General features: G+C 35.8%; 1 protein-coding gene across 4 annotated transcripts in view; it reads right to left on the bottom strand.

Annotated features, from left to right (window-relative positions):
- Positions 1-15,639, bottom strand: part of LOC149796134 (adhesion G protein-coupled receptor G2-like) — a 201,031-nt gene that overhangs the window by 111,862 nt on the left and 73,530 nt on the right. For all 4 annotated transcript variants that reach the window (XM_089966048.1, XM_089966047.1, XM_089966050.1 and 1 more), the window contains one exon: positions 6,947-7,597. In XM_089966048.1, the coding sequence (XP_089822174.1) occupies positions 6,947-7,597 (651 nt within the window). The remainder of the gene's footprint in view (positions 1-6,946; positions 7,598-15,639) is intronic.

Genomic DNA, 15,639 nt, shown 5'->3' on the forward strand with positions numbered 1-15,639 from the left:
CCCAAATCGTCAGTTATGTACCATCGCCCTCAGTCGATACAAACAACAGAAACAATATTTCCTTGAAGAGACTGAAGTGCTACTGGGCGAAAATAATGTACATGAATTCAAGATAAGACCATTTCTTCCTTGTCACTTGTCCAGTATTAAATCCATCTCTGATATTCTTCAGCTCTAACAAAGTTTTAAAGCTAGCTGATGTGGTACAAATATAAGAATCTGCTTGGCACCATTTTCATTTAGGAAAAAGTAGAAATCATTTATGAAAACCCCTTATCATAATGATTATCCATTCACAAGGAAGAGTGACGAGATTTTTTAAAACAGTCATCGTGGAAGCTATATAATGGATGCACAACCCGCACGATTTTCATTTCGGAAAAAGTAGAAATCATTGATGAAAACCCGTTGTCATTATGATCATCCATTCCGGTTAATAGTCATTGTGGAAGCTATATAGTGGATGTACTACTGACACCGTTTTCATCTAGGAACAACTAGGTATCGTAAGAAGTCTTTTAGTGAAACCCATTACTGGTACAGTCATCGATTTAAAGAGTATTATACATAAGTACTTCAATATAGGAAGTTCCAGTTAAGAGTAGTAATAACAAGAGGATATTCAAATGGCTGTTGTAGAGATTACGTCGGATCGGCATCATTTTCATTGGAAATCATAGGAAGTCTTCTGCGGAAACTCCCATATGAATTTGACATTCTGTTCAGGTAGAATTGCAATAAGATTTTCAAGATGGCCACTGCGGTAGCCACATTTGACGCCCTAGTAGCACCATTTTTATTAAGGTGTGATTTGAATGCGTGATTTAATTTTTTACTTAGTCTTATGTCACGTGTTTAGGCTCGAATAAACAGTAACACAAAAAAGAGTGAAAACAACAAGCTTTGAAAATATGCAATACCTTATGTCCCTGGAAAAATTCTGTAAAAATAATTTTGTTAAAATGAACTTATGGTTTTATAGAATCAAATCCAAAATAATCCAAGAATAATCCAAGAATACAATTTTTGAAGTCCTAATAGCAAAATATTCTACTAATTTCAAGTTAGAATCCCAACGAAGAATCCAAGCTGGAAGATGATGACGTATGCTGAAAATTGTAGAAATAAGAATTATCACTCCGGTCTGGGAAATTTAAATAAATTTCTTATAAGAACTGTCTTTGATTATGAATCTCACATGAGCACATGTATTTTCCAGAAAAATAACAGAATTAATCCTTTTGAATCCAAGTAATTTGAAATAACTCCAAACAGCGCAACATACAACTTCCACTTTAACAGCCCAGCTTCTAATAAGAATAATTCTCCAAAACAGAAGTTATATCGTATCCTAAAACGTAAACAAGGGGTCACGTGATCATCTTCTCGAAGCTTATAGAAACTAAATACTTGTTAAAGGCCACGTACACCCAGTGTGACCCTGACGAAAACAACCATTTTACTCTAAGAAATAAAAAAATTAAAAAAATTGTTTACATCTTAAACACGAAATCCCACCATGACCAAGACAACAACCAATCATTAAAAGAAAGATAGGACTTGTTTACAAATTTTGAAACAAAATCAGAATTTAGATCATCACCTGGTGTTTATAAAACGAACAGTCAAGGTCCAACTACTTTCTGAAAAAGGTATAATCTCTAGTGAAAAAAAATGCAATACAATATTATGTAAAGAAAACTAAAAATAAAAATTTAAAACTGACAAACAATTAAATTGAAATAAATATACATTAAATCAGATATAATTAAATCAATTATACATAACAGTAGCTATAACAATTTGTCAATCATATCGCTATAATGTCTGCAGTGCGGCTGTTAATAGCCATGTTTAGTATTGGGGCATCATTATCCTGACACCAGTGTGACCAGTCCTAACAATAGCCTATTAATGATGAGCGCCAAGCGAGGCAGCTGATAGTACATTTTTAAAGTCTTTGGTATGACTCGGCCGGGGTTCGAACCCGCTACCTACCGCATCCGAGGCGAACGCTCTGACAAATTAGGCCACCGGAGCGGTTATTAATGACCAACAAGAAAATGTGATGAATGTGTGTTTGAATTTTCAGAGCAACCCTCCAAGTAGTTTAGGAGGAATAGTGATAACAAAACTTGTGCTAACAGACGCAAGGACGACAGACAACAGACCATCCCATTAGCTCTTAAGGTCTATTACCAGTACAGTTAAACAATCATTGGTCGACGTCACAGTTTATATTATGAACGTCGTATTCGAACCATGATGGGCGTCCGAGTTTCCACGGACCCTTACAACCTCATCTGAGATATTTTTAATTTTATTTTTAGTAAATGTTGATGACATTTTTGTTTGTGTCTCGTGACTAATGAGTTGACTGTGCTCTCTGCTAGATTAAGCTGGCTTCCTCCATGGTATTACGACAGTGACTTGTCTGTGGTCGTTGTTCTTGGAATAAATATAATTAGAATTATGTGTCACTTCGTTTTAAGCTTTACTGGATATAGATCGTAAGTGTTTATGGGATGGTCTCTTGTCCGACGTCCGCCTGTCATCCATCGTTTGTCATCCAAGGTCCACCTGTCCGATAGCACGAGCTAGTTATCGCTACTGCTCCTGAACAACTGGCAAGATTGCCTTGAAACTTCACACACACACACACACACACACACACACGCACACACACACACACACACGGTCTAGTTGGTCCTAAATGAAACTGTGCTACTCGCACATCCAATATGGCTGTCAAGGTGGCCATCCATCGTTTGTCGTCCAAGGTCCATCCGTCCGATAGCACGAGCTTGTTATCGCTACTGCTCCTGAACAACTGGCAAAATTGCCTTGAAACTTCACACACACACACACAAACACACACACACACACACACACACACACGGTCTAGTTGGTCCTAAATGAAACTGTGCTACTCGCATATCCAATATGGCTGCCAAGGTGGCCATTTTGCGAATACTGTTGTCGCTACTCTTTCTAATTCGATGGTCATATCTATGTGAAGTTTTCACTAAAAGAATTCTCATGATATCCAGTTGTTCTGAAATAAAAATGGTGCGGATCCGACGTCCAAAATGGCCGGCACGGCCGCCATCTTCAAAATGTTATTATTACTATTCCTTCTGAATGGAAACTCATATCTTGAAGTTATGTTATCTTCCTTCAATTCCAAATGTATGGATATATCAACATAAGATTTTTACCAAAAGACTTGGCATGATACCTAGTTGTTCCTTAATGAAAATGGTGCAAGTTGCATATCCAATATGGCTGCCATGGTGACTTAATAATCTTGTCACTCCTCCCCTTTAATGGATAATCATTATGACAGAGGTTTCATCCAAAGCCTTCTAATGATATCTGTTTTGACTGAAAAAGAAAATGGTACCAGGCTGACATTCAATATGTGTAACACAGGACCTAATTTGAAAATACTGCTATCGGAGAATACTATCAGAGATTGTTTAACACTCGGCAATGTAATGGTGTAAAATATTTTACATATTTTTGAAGTGCGTTATTTCCTGATCAGCGATCAGCGTGACGCGTAACCAATAATATTGTCGTATGGGCTAGGCTCGCAATACATTGGAAGCATGCGATGATTAACCTCTCTTGTTTAAAGGCATTACTGGATTTCAATCAGGACCAGGTAAGATAACGGTCCCACAGAACTGTCAACTTAGGGCCCAGTGGAGGAAATTACAAAGTAGAGACAAGCCCGAGATACAATTTGGGAAATCTTGAAACATTTGAAATAGGTGCAAGAAAATGATATTTTCCAGAATAGTTAAAAAGAAACGCGGCCAAGAGAAAATTATTCTGACTTCGATGGGAGTGTTAAAAAATTCGTGGTTAGTTGTTGTTGCTGTTGTTGTAGGGTTTAACGCTATTTTCAGCCCAAGATAGGCTATACATGGTGACCAGTATTAATGGTCGAGGAAGAATCCGGGAAAAACCCGGAAAGAACCACCGACCCACGAGAAACTACTGGCAAGCTTTCTCACATACCCACATTGACCGAACCCGAGACTCGAACCCACGCAGACAGAGATGATATGGCAAAGATCCGTAACAGTGAACGCTTTAGACCACTCGGCCCCAATTCGCGGTTAGAAAAAGTTAATCATGATCGGTTAAGATAAACGAGAGTGTGTGTTTTCCAGACAAAATTCAAGGTTTTAAGTAATTTCCTTGCGCACTTTGGCAGTCCAAGTTTTTCTATGGAATGAGAAGCTGACTCCAAGATCAGTAAAAGGTACTTTTCTCGTTAAAATTATCCAAGGGACGAGTGTTGGGAAAGCTAAAGGACACGGAAAGAAAGATTAGTATTCACAGAAAAGGGAGCAAATCTCGGGAAAGCACATGGTATTGTCTCAATCGCATACAATATGTTGACTGATGTAAGTTTGTAAGTATTTGTTGAATTTATTCTTTTTAAATTCATACTTCAATTTCCCTTGTGTTCAGAAGTTTACCGTGCATTCTTTGTCTTAAATGTTATACGATTCATTTATTGTAAGAATGTCAAAAATATTTCACTGATATAAATGTGTTCAGATTTAGTGGTTTGTCTGTAATAGAAATCATGAATGGTAGGAATTGTATGCATTGCTCTGATACAAATTGTGAACATTAATTTATCCGTCTTAAATTATATGTATCATGTATGCAAAGAATTTATTTTACTATCTTCTAGGTCAATAGTTTGTTTTATTGTTTGCTCGATCCGGGCAATAACACCGTGGTCGATCATCTATTGGTAGCGACGACCAAAGCACCATGACAGGTGTGGGATTATATCATATCAACACACTCCTTAACAGACAAGTTTAAAGGAAGAAATGGTCTTATTTTTAATTCCTGTAAGTTCTTTTATCCGTGTGCAGCTTCAGTCCCTTCGTGAAACTATTGTTTTAAAAATATTACGTGACTTCCATTTAATATTTTCCACAAAATATTAATCCTTTTGTACAAAACTTTGGAAAGGACCTCTGATGTCATGGACACAGGTGTTGTGAGGCTTGGATGGTCATGTGACAAGCAAGGCAAATGGTGAGTGCCATGTCAAATTTCATCAACGCTGTGGTTTCGTTTCGTCTGTCGATGGATTAAAAACAAGGAATATTATACTCGCAGTTTCTAAGAAAATAAATTATCTTTCTGTCAATTTCATCAAGGTATTGCTCGATGCAGGGTTGTTTCAGTTTGCTAGGCCTACATGTAAGCGGCTACCCTATGCTGATACTGCGATGTGCTGGCAAATTCTAACTTTTAAATAGGCAATGTGTTCTGACCCTTAACCTCACTAGTAAATGTCAAAATATTCTAAACGGGGTAGAAAGGATCAGTGGAAACTTGAACTACATAAATAGATACGAGAAACCAAGGCAACAGACAGACAATACAGTAGCAACAGCACCCTGTAAATTTGTCTTCATACGAAACAATTGAAATAGTTATTTGTAAAGTTCAATGAAAAAGTAAAATTTTCTTATAATAGCAGCAAACACAAATATTGGCACCTGCTGTTCTTAAAATAAAAGAACGATGTTGGCCTTTTAAGCTAATATTTTCCAAGGAAGGTAAATCTTGTAGGTTTATATTCAAGAGGAAATCCTTAAAGCCGTTAGGTCCTAAGAGTTCCCATCCCTGTGAAAATTAGATATGTATAGTTAAGTCAATTTACTACACTTTTGTGATGTGACATGAAGTAAACTTGGTAATTTTCATCCGTAATAAAATATGACCTTAATTTATTATCATTTCAAATGAAACGAATGAAACCTGAAATAATGTTAATCTTTCTTCGTTGAGACTTGCAAAAGCTGAAGAATAATTGACTTTCATAAACTGCATTGAAAATCCGCATTCAGATAGCATCCTTTAAATATCCGCCGAAATTAACATGTTTACTAATCTAGTACTTGACCATTTTTCATGACTTGGTCGCGTGATCTCCAAAATCTCGCGGCTTGCGTTCTGAGGCCAAACAATATCTGAACACTCTAGTCTTTTTCATCAATGATTTGCTTTTACCATGTAACTGTTTGACGAGACGTCAAGGAAAGTGTAGACCATGGGATTTTGGGGTCAAGTTATCAAGCAATGTGGAGTGACCCAGTATTAGGTCAAGTCGTGAACGCATGAATTTCTGCCCTTAGGTCTGCCTATTAAAAAAGACTAAACAATTTTTGATTATGAAAAGAAACGTCCTATTTTTATTACGTAGCCTTAAATGTAAAAGCGACAATTTTCGCTAGTCCCCGCGTTCAATGACTACCCTATGAAACATTCATGTAGCATTAACACATTTCCCATATAAATTTTAATTTAGAATTTAATTTATATTAAGGTAAACATGCGGCTAAATATTACAATTTCAAATGAAAATTCTCGTGTGAAATCACAGCATGATACATGGGATTTGCTGAATAACTCTAACTACATACGGTGACTGATATTTAATTATTCAAAATGACCTACGTATTGGACGCCATTTAAGGCCCCAGTATTGGGATCCCATCAAAGTGTCCAATCTAAACATCGACGCTACTTTACGTTCGTTCAGTCAGGATTGGACCTTTCTTAAAATTTGGGCTGCAGTCGGTTTTAGGAAAATAGGTCACATAACAAATAAAATTGCTAACGCCGAAAACGAGGTCAATACAAATTTGCACTGAAATGAAAACGGCTAAGGATACAATTCTTGTATGAATTTAAAAGAAGCAGGAGTGTCCGCAGACTAATTTGCAGGGGGGAGGCGAACTTGTAGTGGTCAGCTATTACATTTTTACGTATGTAGGTCAAAACATTTTTAGAGGTGCCCTTATCTGCGGACGCGAACGATCATAACTGTGTGTATATTTTTTTAATACAAAAAACAACAACACCAATTTAAATTTATCGTAATAAGTAGCATTCAACTTACCTGGAACTTCCGACACCGTCACTGTCACCATGGTATGGTTCATCAATGATGGAGATCCGGTATCTTTTGCAGTGACGTTGAATGTCATGTTTTTAACATTTTCCGGAAAATCAGCAATCAACGTAATTTTTCCAGTTTGTGGATCTATTTGGAATACCATGACAGCGTCTAAATCAAAAATGTTGTACTGAAATTGTGCATTGTATGTTTGGTTGTCCATGTCCGTTGCCACGACGCTTCCGATGTTCACTTGTCCGCCAATGGCAAACTGGGTATATCGAGCGTATCTGTACGCCTGAAAGTAGTAATGAGTCCTGTCAAAACTTGGAGCGTACAAGTTTTTCTCTATCACATTTACCTGAACCTGTCTTTCTATAGTGCTTCCTTTATTGTAACCATAGGTTTTTAGGTCAAACACGAAACCCACCGGTTTGTCAACGGCCTTGTGGGTCAAAAGAAACCATTTCCTTGTATCTGTGTCCTCTTGCACAATATCGAAATAGGCGGCATTCTCTCCCTCAGCTAAGCCTACACGGTCTATCGATTCCGACGTATCCTTTATGTACGCCTTGATGATAGCCACACTTGTCCCAGCTGGAGCGTCTCTGTAGACGGTGCTAGGGTTTGGCGTCACCTCCAATTGGATCTGACCTGAACATACAAACAAATTATCTTATATTTATGTAACATTGATTACTTTACACGGTTTGTATGTTTTCTCGCAACTTGTGCCAAGTATTCTGTATGACTTAGATAAAGCACTGCGTGACCATTTCTGTGAAACAAACCTCTCTATACAGTGAACATTATATATGCGGTTCTGGATAAGCCTTATATAGAAATTGCTGATATTTGTAAACAGAAACTGAAAGGCATGTGTGGTGTTTGGGGAAAGTTGTAGGGGTAAACCTTTCCATAGTATGGACCAAACAACATATTACAACAGTTATGTGATACTCAAGAAAAATCAAAACATTTCAACGTGGGTGCTTAGTTACAGTATGCAACGTAAACTGTGACGTAATGCAAAAGTTAAAAGAAAAATTACAATTTCAGTACCATGGAACAGTAAACAACATAAAACAATGTAAAAGTTTTTTTTTAAATTAAAATCACAGCATAATTTAAATTCCAATGCAGCGTCACGTTCCACTCAAAGCTTATATGTATGTGTATATATATATATATATATATATATATATATATATATAGAGAGAGAGAGAGAGAGAGAGAGAGAGAGAGAGAGAGAGATAAACAGACAGACAGACATATCAATTATGGATCAATTTTATATTTACATCCAATAGTTTTTTTTCTCTTCTAAACCTGCATATAAAAAATATCCGCTCTTTCAAACGGAAATATTTGTCTCGCTTGCTTGTATGGTGTGTAGAAAGACTGTTCAATTACCCATTGTTGAACAATTCAATATATTGTTTCTGTTCTTTTTGTTTTCCTTTATCTTTTGCAACTATATTTGTATATATGCTTCAATAACTGAACTGTACAAATTATAGTAAAGGTGTCATTTGGCAGTAGTTTGAAACAAAATTAAACAAAACATCCAGAGAATGCTTTATGCTTGCTAAATTATTTTAGAGTATAACGCAAAGCTAATTTGACGACCTCTAAAAGGGTATGACTGATTTTAGATTTATGCTAATTTTTGTAATTCCTGTGGTTTACTGTAAAACAGCTACTTCATAGGGTGAGTCAGCATGTGTTGTGTTAAATCCTGCTATGTCCTCAGTAAATTTTATATCTGTGTTTTTTTTAATTATAATATACTGACCTAGTAAATTTTACACAATTTTTAAGTGTTCCGTAAATTTAGACGCATACACATTTGTGCATTTACCTACATCAAATACGTAATTTTTATTTTGTTCATACTGCACTCAGTAATACTGCTACAAAGGCTGATTGTCATTTTTCGACTGTTATAATCATTTGAAGTATTCTGCTAATCTGCATCTTTCCTGAAATATTGGAGTCTACTTTTTATTATTGATAAATTTCATCTTTACAGTTATAATTTGATGGTCATATAAAAGTTTGTCCAAGTGAGTAGGTAACCGGAACAATTTTGACAATATCATATTTACAATTGCAAATATTTATACCCCAACACCTAGTTCATGAAACTGTCATAACCTCTCTCTCTCTCTCTCTCTCTCTCTCTCTCTCTATATATATATATATATATATATATATATATATATATATATATATATATATATATATATATATATATATATATATATATAGTGAGGGAGAGAGCAAATTGCACATATGATAATAGTTAGAAGACTGGATAATTAACAGCTACCATACCTTTCATCAAGACCAAGTTTTGGCATTATAATGGCACACTATATGCACATGTTGCCACGGCACGACATACATTGAGACCGGATATAAATAACAATTAACGGAATATACTGTGTACATGTACGTTAAGGTTAAATATTCGTACATTCAGACCAAAAGAATGTAGCAAGTTATTAAGAGTACCGTTGTATTCAAGTGCACGACTGGACAAGTTTCGCTGTAAATAGTGTTGCTAATTAGTGGGAGGAACGTTTTCCTCAAATTCGAGAGGAACATTTCACCCACCCCATTCACGTGACCTTACACGTGAAACTCCAGAATGATATGAACGCTGCAAATATTCGTACCCTTTCAAGCAGATATGATTGAAATTAATCTCTCTAATTGGCTGATAAGTACATTTGCCATTATAAAATTATTTACTTTTTAAGCTATTGATTCGCGTACAGTAAAACAAAGTAATAATTACCCTCACTTCCTGTTTCTGAAATGAGGAAACTCGTAAATAGATATGCACATGGACCACAATATATATAATACATTTTCACTGAAAATGTATCAAAATATGAATTAAATGAAGGACAGATGAACAAATGGGCAATTTGTTTCCTCTTCTTCTGATCAGTTGGCATTGTCAAGACTAAAGATTTATACATGTAGAGTCGAATGAAAAGATGTCGTACAAGCGGGACAATGAGCCGACTTTTGCCGAACATTGTGTTCGTTTACGCTATCCACTACATCGCGATGATTTATAGAGCGGCTGGCGGCCAATACAAACTTCAAAGGTAACGACTTCAATACTCTTTTGGTGACCTTCCGGCAGTGTCACGCCTCCAACTCACAATCATACCAACATAACAAGTTGGCTGTAATGAAAACAATACGGTGGTGTTATGAAGTATCTCATTACAAACCGAAGCAAAGGGTCAGGCAAACGGCAATTATATAGCTTTTAAACTGCCAGATTGGCCCAATGTAATAAAAAACTTACGTCTTGGAGGTGGCGAAATGTACGTGTTTATTGGCGAAGGAATAACTTTTTATAGTCAATGCTTATAAATTACAGAAATTTCAGAAAGATCGAGAAACATCACCAACGTTCACTCACCTTTTCGGTGTGTTTGTTGTATTTGTAAGGACCAGAAATTACAAAAGAAAAATCAGTGAAATATTTACGTTATTACTGGAGTAACCGTACTTTCTTAATTTTGTAAATCTATGTCGTACTCCAAAAGTCTTTTACGTGTGAATTTTGTTACATTATTAGTTAGTGCCATTCGCGAACGAAAATGGCCTTAAAGTAGTTGGGATTTGCAATATTTCTTTCATCCACATAAATATAGCCTTTTCTCAGGGGGAAGTGTGGGTGGCGAAGGACACGGGAGGAACCGGACGTATATGGCTCTATGCTTGAATTGTACGAGAGTAATGAAATGTGTGTGTGTGAGGGGGGGTTGTTGTATTTTTTTAAAACGTTCAGCCTGGTATCCTTATACAAGGAAAAGATAATGTCAAAATATCACTATAAATTTTCTGTATTTGTATTGCATTTAAACCATTATTTTTGTAATTTGGTGTTCCATGCGTCGAGCCGGTATGTCTCTACATCTGAAGTTTAGATTTTATAGGTGGGGAACTGAGAAAATTCACTTCATTTTATGGTTTTGTTCTACGGTAGCAGGGAGTAGTTTCGTAAATTTAGCCCGTCAAATTTCTTAACTTAAAGCTATGATATAATATTTTTCAGTATCATTGTTTAATAATTAAAGATATAGATATATTCGTGAAAGATGCCTTCGAGCTTGTGTTGTTCATTAAATTCGTATGAGGCATGTCCACCTCACTGTATTTAGACAATGATTCACGAATAGTCGGCTAGGAAGCTGAGCTAGCCACAAATAGCAGCAGATGTCTGGGTTCAAAGCAAGTGGAATACTTTTAAAAAAACGGTCTAGATGTCAATTGTTTTAAACTGCATCAAACTGTTTAATATACAATCTTTTAAAAAAATTATCGCATGGGGAAAGGGCATCGTGAACATCACTTAATGTCAAAAATGACCTTCAGACGTGTAAAATGTACGTCTGAATTTGGGGCTGGGGCTCATAAACTTGTTTTGCTATGAACTTCCACTGATTTATCAAGTCAAGTGAATGATTTTCTAATGGTTTTTTTTTTTTTTTTTTTTTAACTGCTGTGATGAAAAGTGAAAGTCATATCTGATGATTAGTTTAGGGATATGATGGTAAGTAACGGCACAATATGATGGTAAATAAAGGTCAAATATGAAGAAATCTGCAATATATAATGTTTTAGTCTTTCTGTATCACATTATGCATGGACGAAAATTCTGTTTCTACGGTAAAATAATTTACTCGAACCAAATTCAAAAAATCACTGTAAAAATTATCGAATAGTTGGATTCTTCAAAATTACCAGTTGGATAACTTCTATTATCTACGGCTGGGTTTGCTGTTATGTTACCACTCCATTCTATAACAAGCCGAGCAGCCACTAAGGGGACGTCCATTTAGTACGTACGCATGGAGGGGGAGGGGGTAACCTAAATGCATACGCTTGCGTATGGGGGGGGGGGTCTACTGACACTGTACGTGCGCATAGGAAACGGGGGGGGGGGGGGGAGGGTGAAACCTCAATAATAATTTGTCTAATACGTAACCTGTTCGACTGGTCCAGTCGGCGTTTGAATTTTAGCATACACTAGACAAACTTTTTAAAGTTGCGCAGCTTATTTTCTTGATGCAGCCAGACATTCAACGTCGGTGGACTATTATTTTTATTAAACACGTTAATATTATTCATCCTTTATGGTTTCTGCGTATATTAAATTTAGACCGTTCTATTGAATTCGGGGGGAGGGGAGACGTGCGTGAAGCATACGTACACAGGTGAGGGTAGGGGGTAAAAAAGTACGCATGTGTACGAGTGGGGAGGGTCAAGCTTTGCCAGATTTTTGCGTACGTACTAAATGGATGGCCCCTAATGTACTTTATTCGCACGGTTATTTCAAAAACAAAAGACAGATTTTGTGAAATAGGTAGTAAAAAAAATTGTGATGAAAAACAGAAAAGGGGCATTGTTTTCCTATATTTTCATTATCTGAGCCAAGAAAACATGACAAATATATATCTACTGACAACACTGTGTCAAACCGGAAAGCATTATGAAGAACTGTCCTAATAGACTGTGCTGCTGATTCAGTGTTTTCCTAAGCATATAACAAGTGGTAAGATCCTCATTAATTCAAATAAACCTTACAAAGAGTTAAACATATCATTTTCAGGTAATAAGAAGAAGAATGCTTTAAAATAAGTAATCTTTCACAGAGTATATACATTTGTACTGCAAGCACATACCTTCATGAAACCTTGTTTTATATATTTATTAAGTAGATGATTGCGCAACAGCCCGTCAGAAGATAATGAATTACATTTAATGGGGATTCCTCTGTAAGTGCCATTTTAAAGAATTGCATCCACCCCACTCCCACCCACCCCCAATATGATGCAATTTGTTAGAAAGTACACTGTGATCACGCTTCTGCATCTGAATGTATGTTGTTTTCGTAAATCTTGAAATAAGGGTCAATGCGTTGTTGTTTTTTTTTCTAGATCTATGAATGACCGTACTGACCTTATCTGTATAGTATTATTTGTCTTGATCTGTAGATGACCATATCGACCGTACGTGTAGCACTAATCGTTCCAGAGTTCTTGAATTTCTTCAGCAAAACTATTCATTTCATATTCTATCGCAAATTCCCTAAACTACAATCTTTACTAAATTGTTTATTCTAGTAATGTGTCACCTCTGCGTAAATATCATATTTTGCGATGGTCAACTTTTAAAAAGTTTTTTTTTTTTATGTTAATGATGCAATAAAACTATATAAGAACAATCAATACGGGGTTTTCAGGTGTAGAAAGTTCAAAAATAAATTCATATAGAAATCTCCATATATGACGTTCTAGGTACGTAAGGTCTTTGATATTTACGTAGCATGTGCACGTCTTTAACAAGGATAATTAAATGTAAAAACAATGACGCAGATTGCACCATCGGCCTTTGAAAGCTGACAAGGCTCGTTTATTTTAAGGTGAAACGCGTCAAAAGTGATAAATAATGTTATGCATATTTAATTGTATTGTGTGCTTGACCGTTGTCCGTAATTGAGGGTAGAGGTTTGGCCTACCCGACTATTCTCATGAGTTTGTTCATGTTGTTCACTGATATTTAACTTCAAGAACTGTCCTTGTTTACAATGTTCTAGAACTATGATCTTGTTTACAAGTTAGTGAGGATTTCAAAAAGTACTGCTGCGTCATAGATCAAGCGATGATTAGTGTATAAGAATGAGGTAAAGAAAGTTAACATAAAGTCTTAGTGTATTAGAATGAGGTAAACAAAGTTATTTTCAGTTGTGTTCAGATATGCATTGAGAGGAATCATTAATTTAAACATTTTTCATTGGAAGTACAAATTGCAAATTGGCATTTTTGACAAAAACACTACATTGGGATTATTGTAAATCATAAAAGACACCCTGGATTATATCACTATTATACATCAAGAATGTTGCTACATCATATCACTATTATACATCAAGAATGTTGCTACATCATATCACTATTATACATCAAGAATGTTGCTACATCATATCACTATTATACATCAAGAATGTTGCTACATCATATCACTATTATACATCAAGAATGTTGCTACATCATATCACTATTATACATCAAGAATGTTGCTACATCATATCACTATTATACATCAAGAATGTTGCTACATCATATCACTATTATACATCAAGAATGTTGCTACATCATATCACTATTATACATCAAGAATGTTGCTACATCATATCACTATTATACATCAAGAATGTTGCTACATCATATCACTACTATACATCAAGAATGTTGCTACATCAGCCTATCAAAAACTATTATACATCAGCACATTCACGTTTTTTGAAAATCATTCGAAACATTCGTTACTTTTGGGCTTGCGATATAATATTTGGTATTATTTGGGATTTAATTCACAACACTATAAGTTCCTCTTAAATTTTCACTTTGTAACTAAGAGAAATAAATTATTTGTTAATTTTGCTACACTTTTTGGTTTCGCTTCTTTCTGTTACTTTGTTAAGAGTAGTAAATATAAAAATAATTAAACAATGAAAATAAATAAGAACCTTGACTCCCTGATTGTTTATTTGTTGAGGCGGGGATGTGTCTTATCAAAGCACATAATTTGTCATTTTTTCTTTGAAACAATGACATAAAGATACATGGAAAAACATTGCCCTATTCATCAGAATTAAGAATGCTTAAGACCGTGAGTCGTATGGCAGTGAGAGAACGCGCCTTCAAGTCCACTGCATCCTCTATTGAAGTAAGCAAATATATTCAGAATAGCTGAAACCATCTTAATCTCTCATCTTTTAATCTGTATAGGAAATCATGCCTACTCTCTTTTTTCAAAAAGCAACCTAATTCCGTAACTCAGCACAAAAGCTGGAGAGCACCTGATTGTATGATTCCTGTGAAGCCCGTTTGAGATGGCGACACTGAGACGTGTCGTGAGGAAATCAGCATTTAATATAGAAGATCTAGTGTTCTGATTGTCTGAAATTTGGGGAAACAGAAAATCAGCGAACAACAGAATGAAGGTGATTAATGTATTTTGTCATATGGAAGACTGTCGCAATATCTATTAATTTTAAAAACTTTATCCTCAAGTCACAGATGTATCAATCTATCAGATAACGGAAGTTCTACCACGATGATTTCCAAACTTATACGTTTGAGTCAGTCGTAAACTTAAGATATTACTAAACACTTATGTTCGCGCTGAAGGGGGGGGGGGGGGGCTAAAATAAAAAGCGCCGGAGGAGACTATCTGAATGTGAATTAATAAAAACCCATGGTACAGCACTAACTACATGTGCCTCCAGACGTGTCAAGAAAGATGAGTTTCTGAATAATTAATGCATGCGAGTGGGAGTACATTTCACATAAGTAAAACATAAACCATTACCGCCTGGGGGGGGGGGGGGGGGCTAATCATTTACATTAAGAATTGTCCAAGCGCCAAACAGTGTGTATCCAGAACAATATTAATGCGAGAGAAATTGAAAGAAACTGACAAAACTTGCCCTAAATCGCAGTCAGTGTATTTTATTTTGTTTATATCTCAGCCACTTTAACAGCATGAGTGCCCAGACGGTTGGAATACAATTTCTGATATACAAGACAGCAGTCTTCTAGAAATAAACCAGTACACACAATTCTCGTGTAAAAAAAAAAAAAAAAAAAAAAAATTAAAAA

The sequence above is a fragment of the Sinohyriopsis cumingii genome, chromosome 7, assembly GCF_028554795.1.
Source record: "Sinohyriopsis cumingii isolate HCF-2022 chromosome 7, ASM2855479v2, whole genome shotgun sequence".
Lineage (NCBI taxonomy): Eukaryota > Metazoa > Mollusca > Bivalvia > Unionida > Unionidae > Sinohyriopsis > Sinohyriopsis cumingii.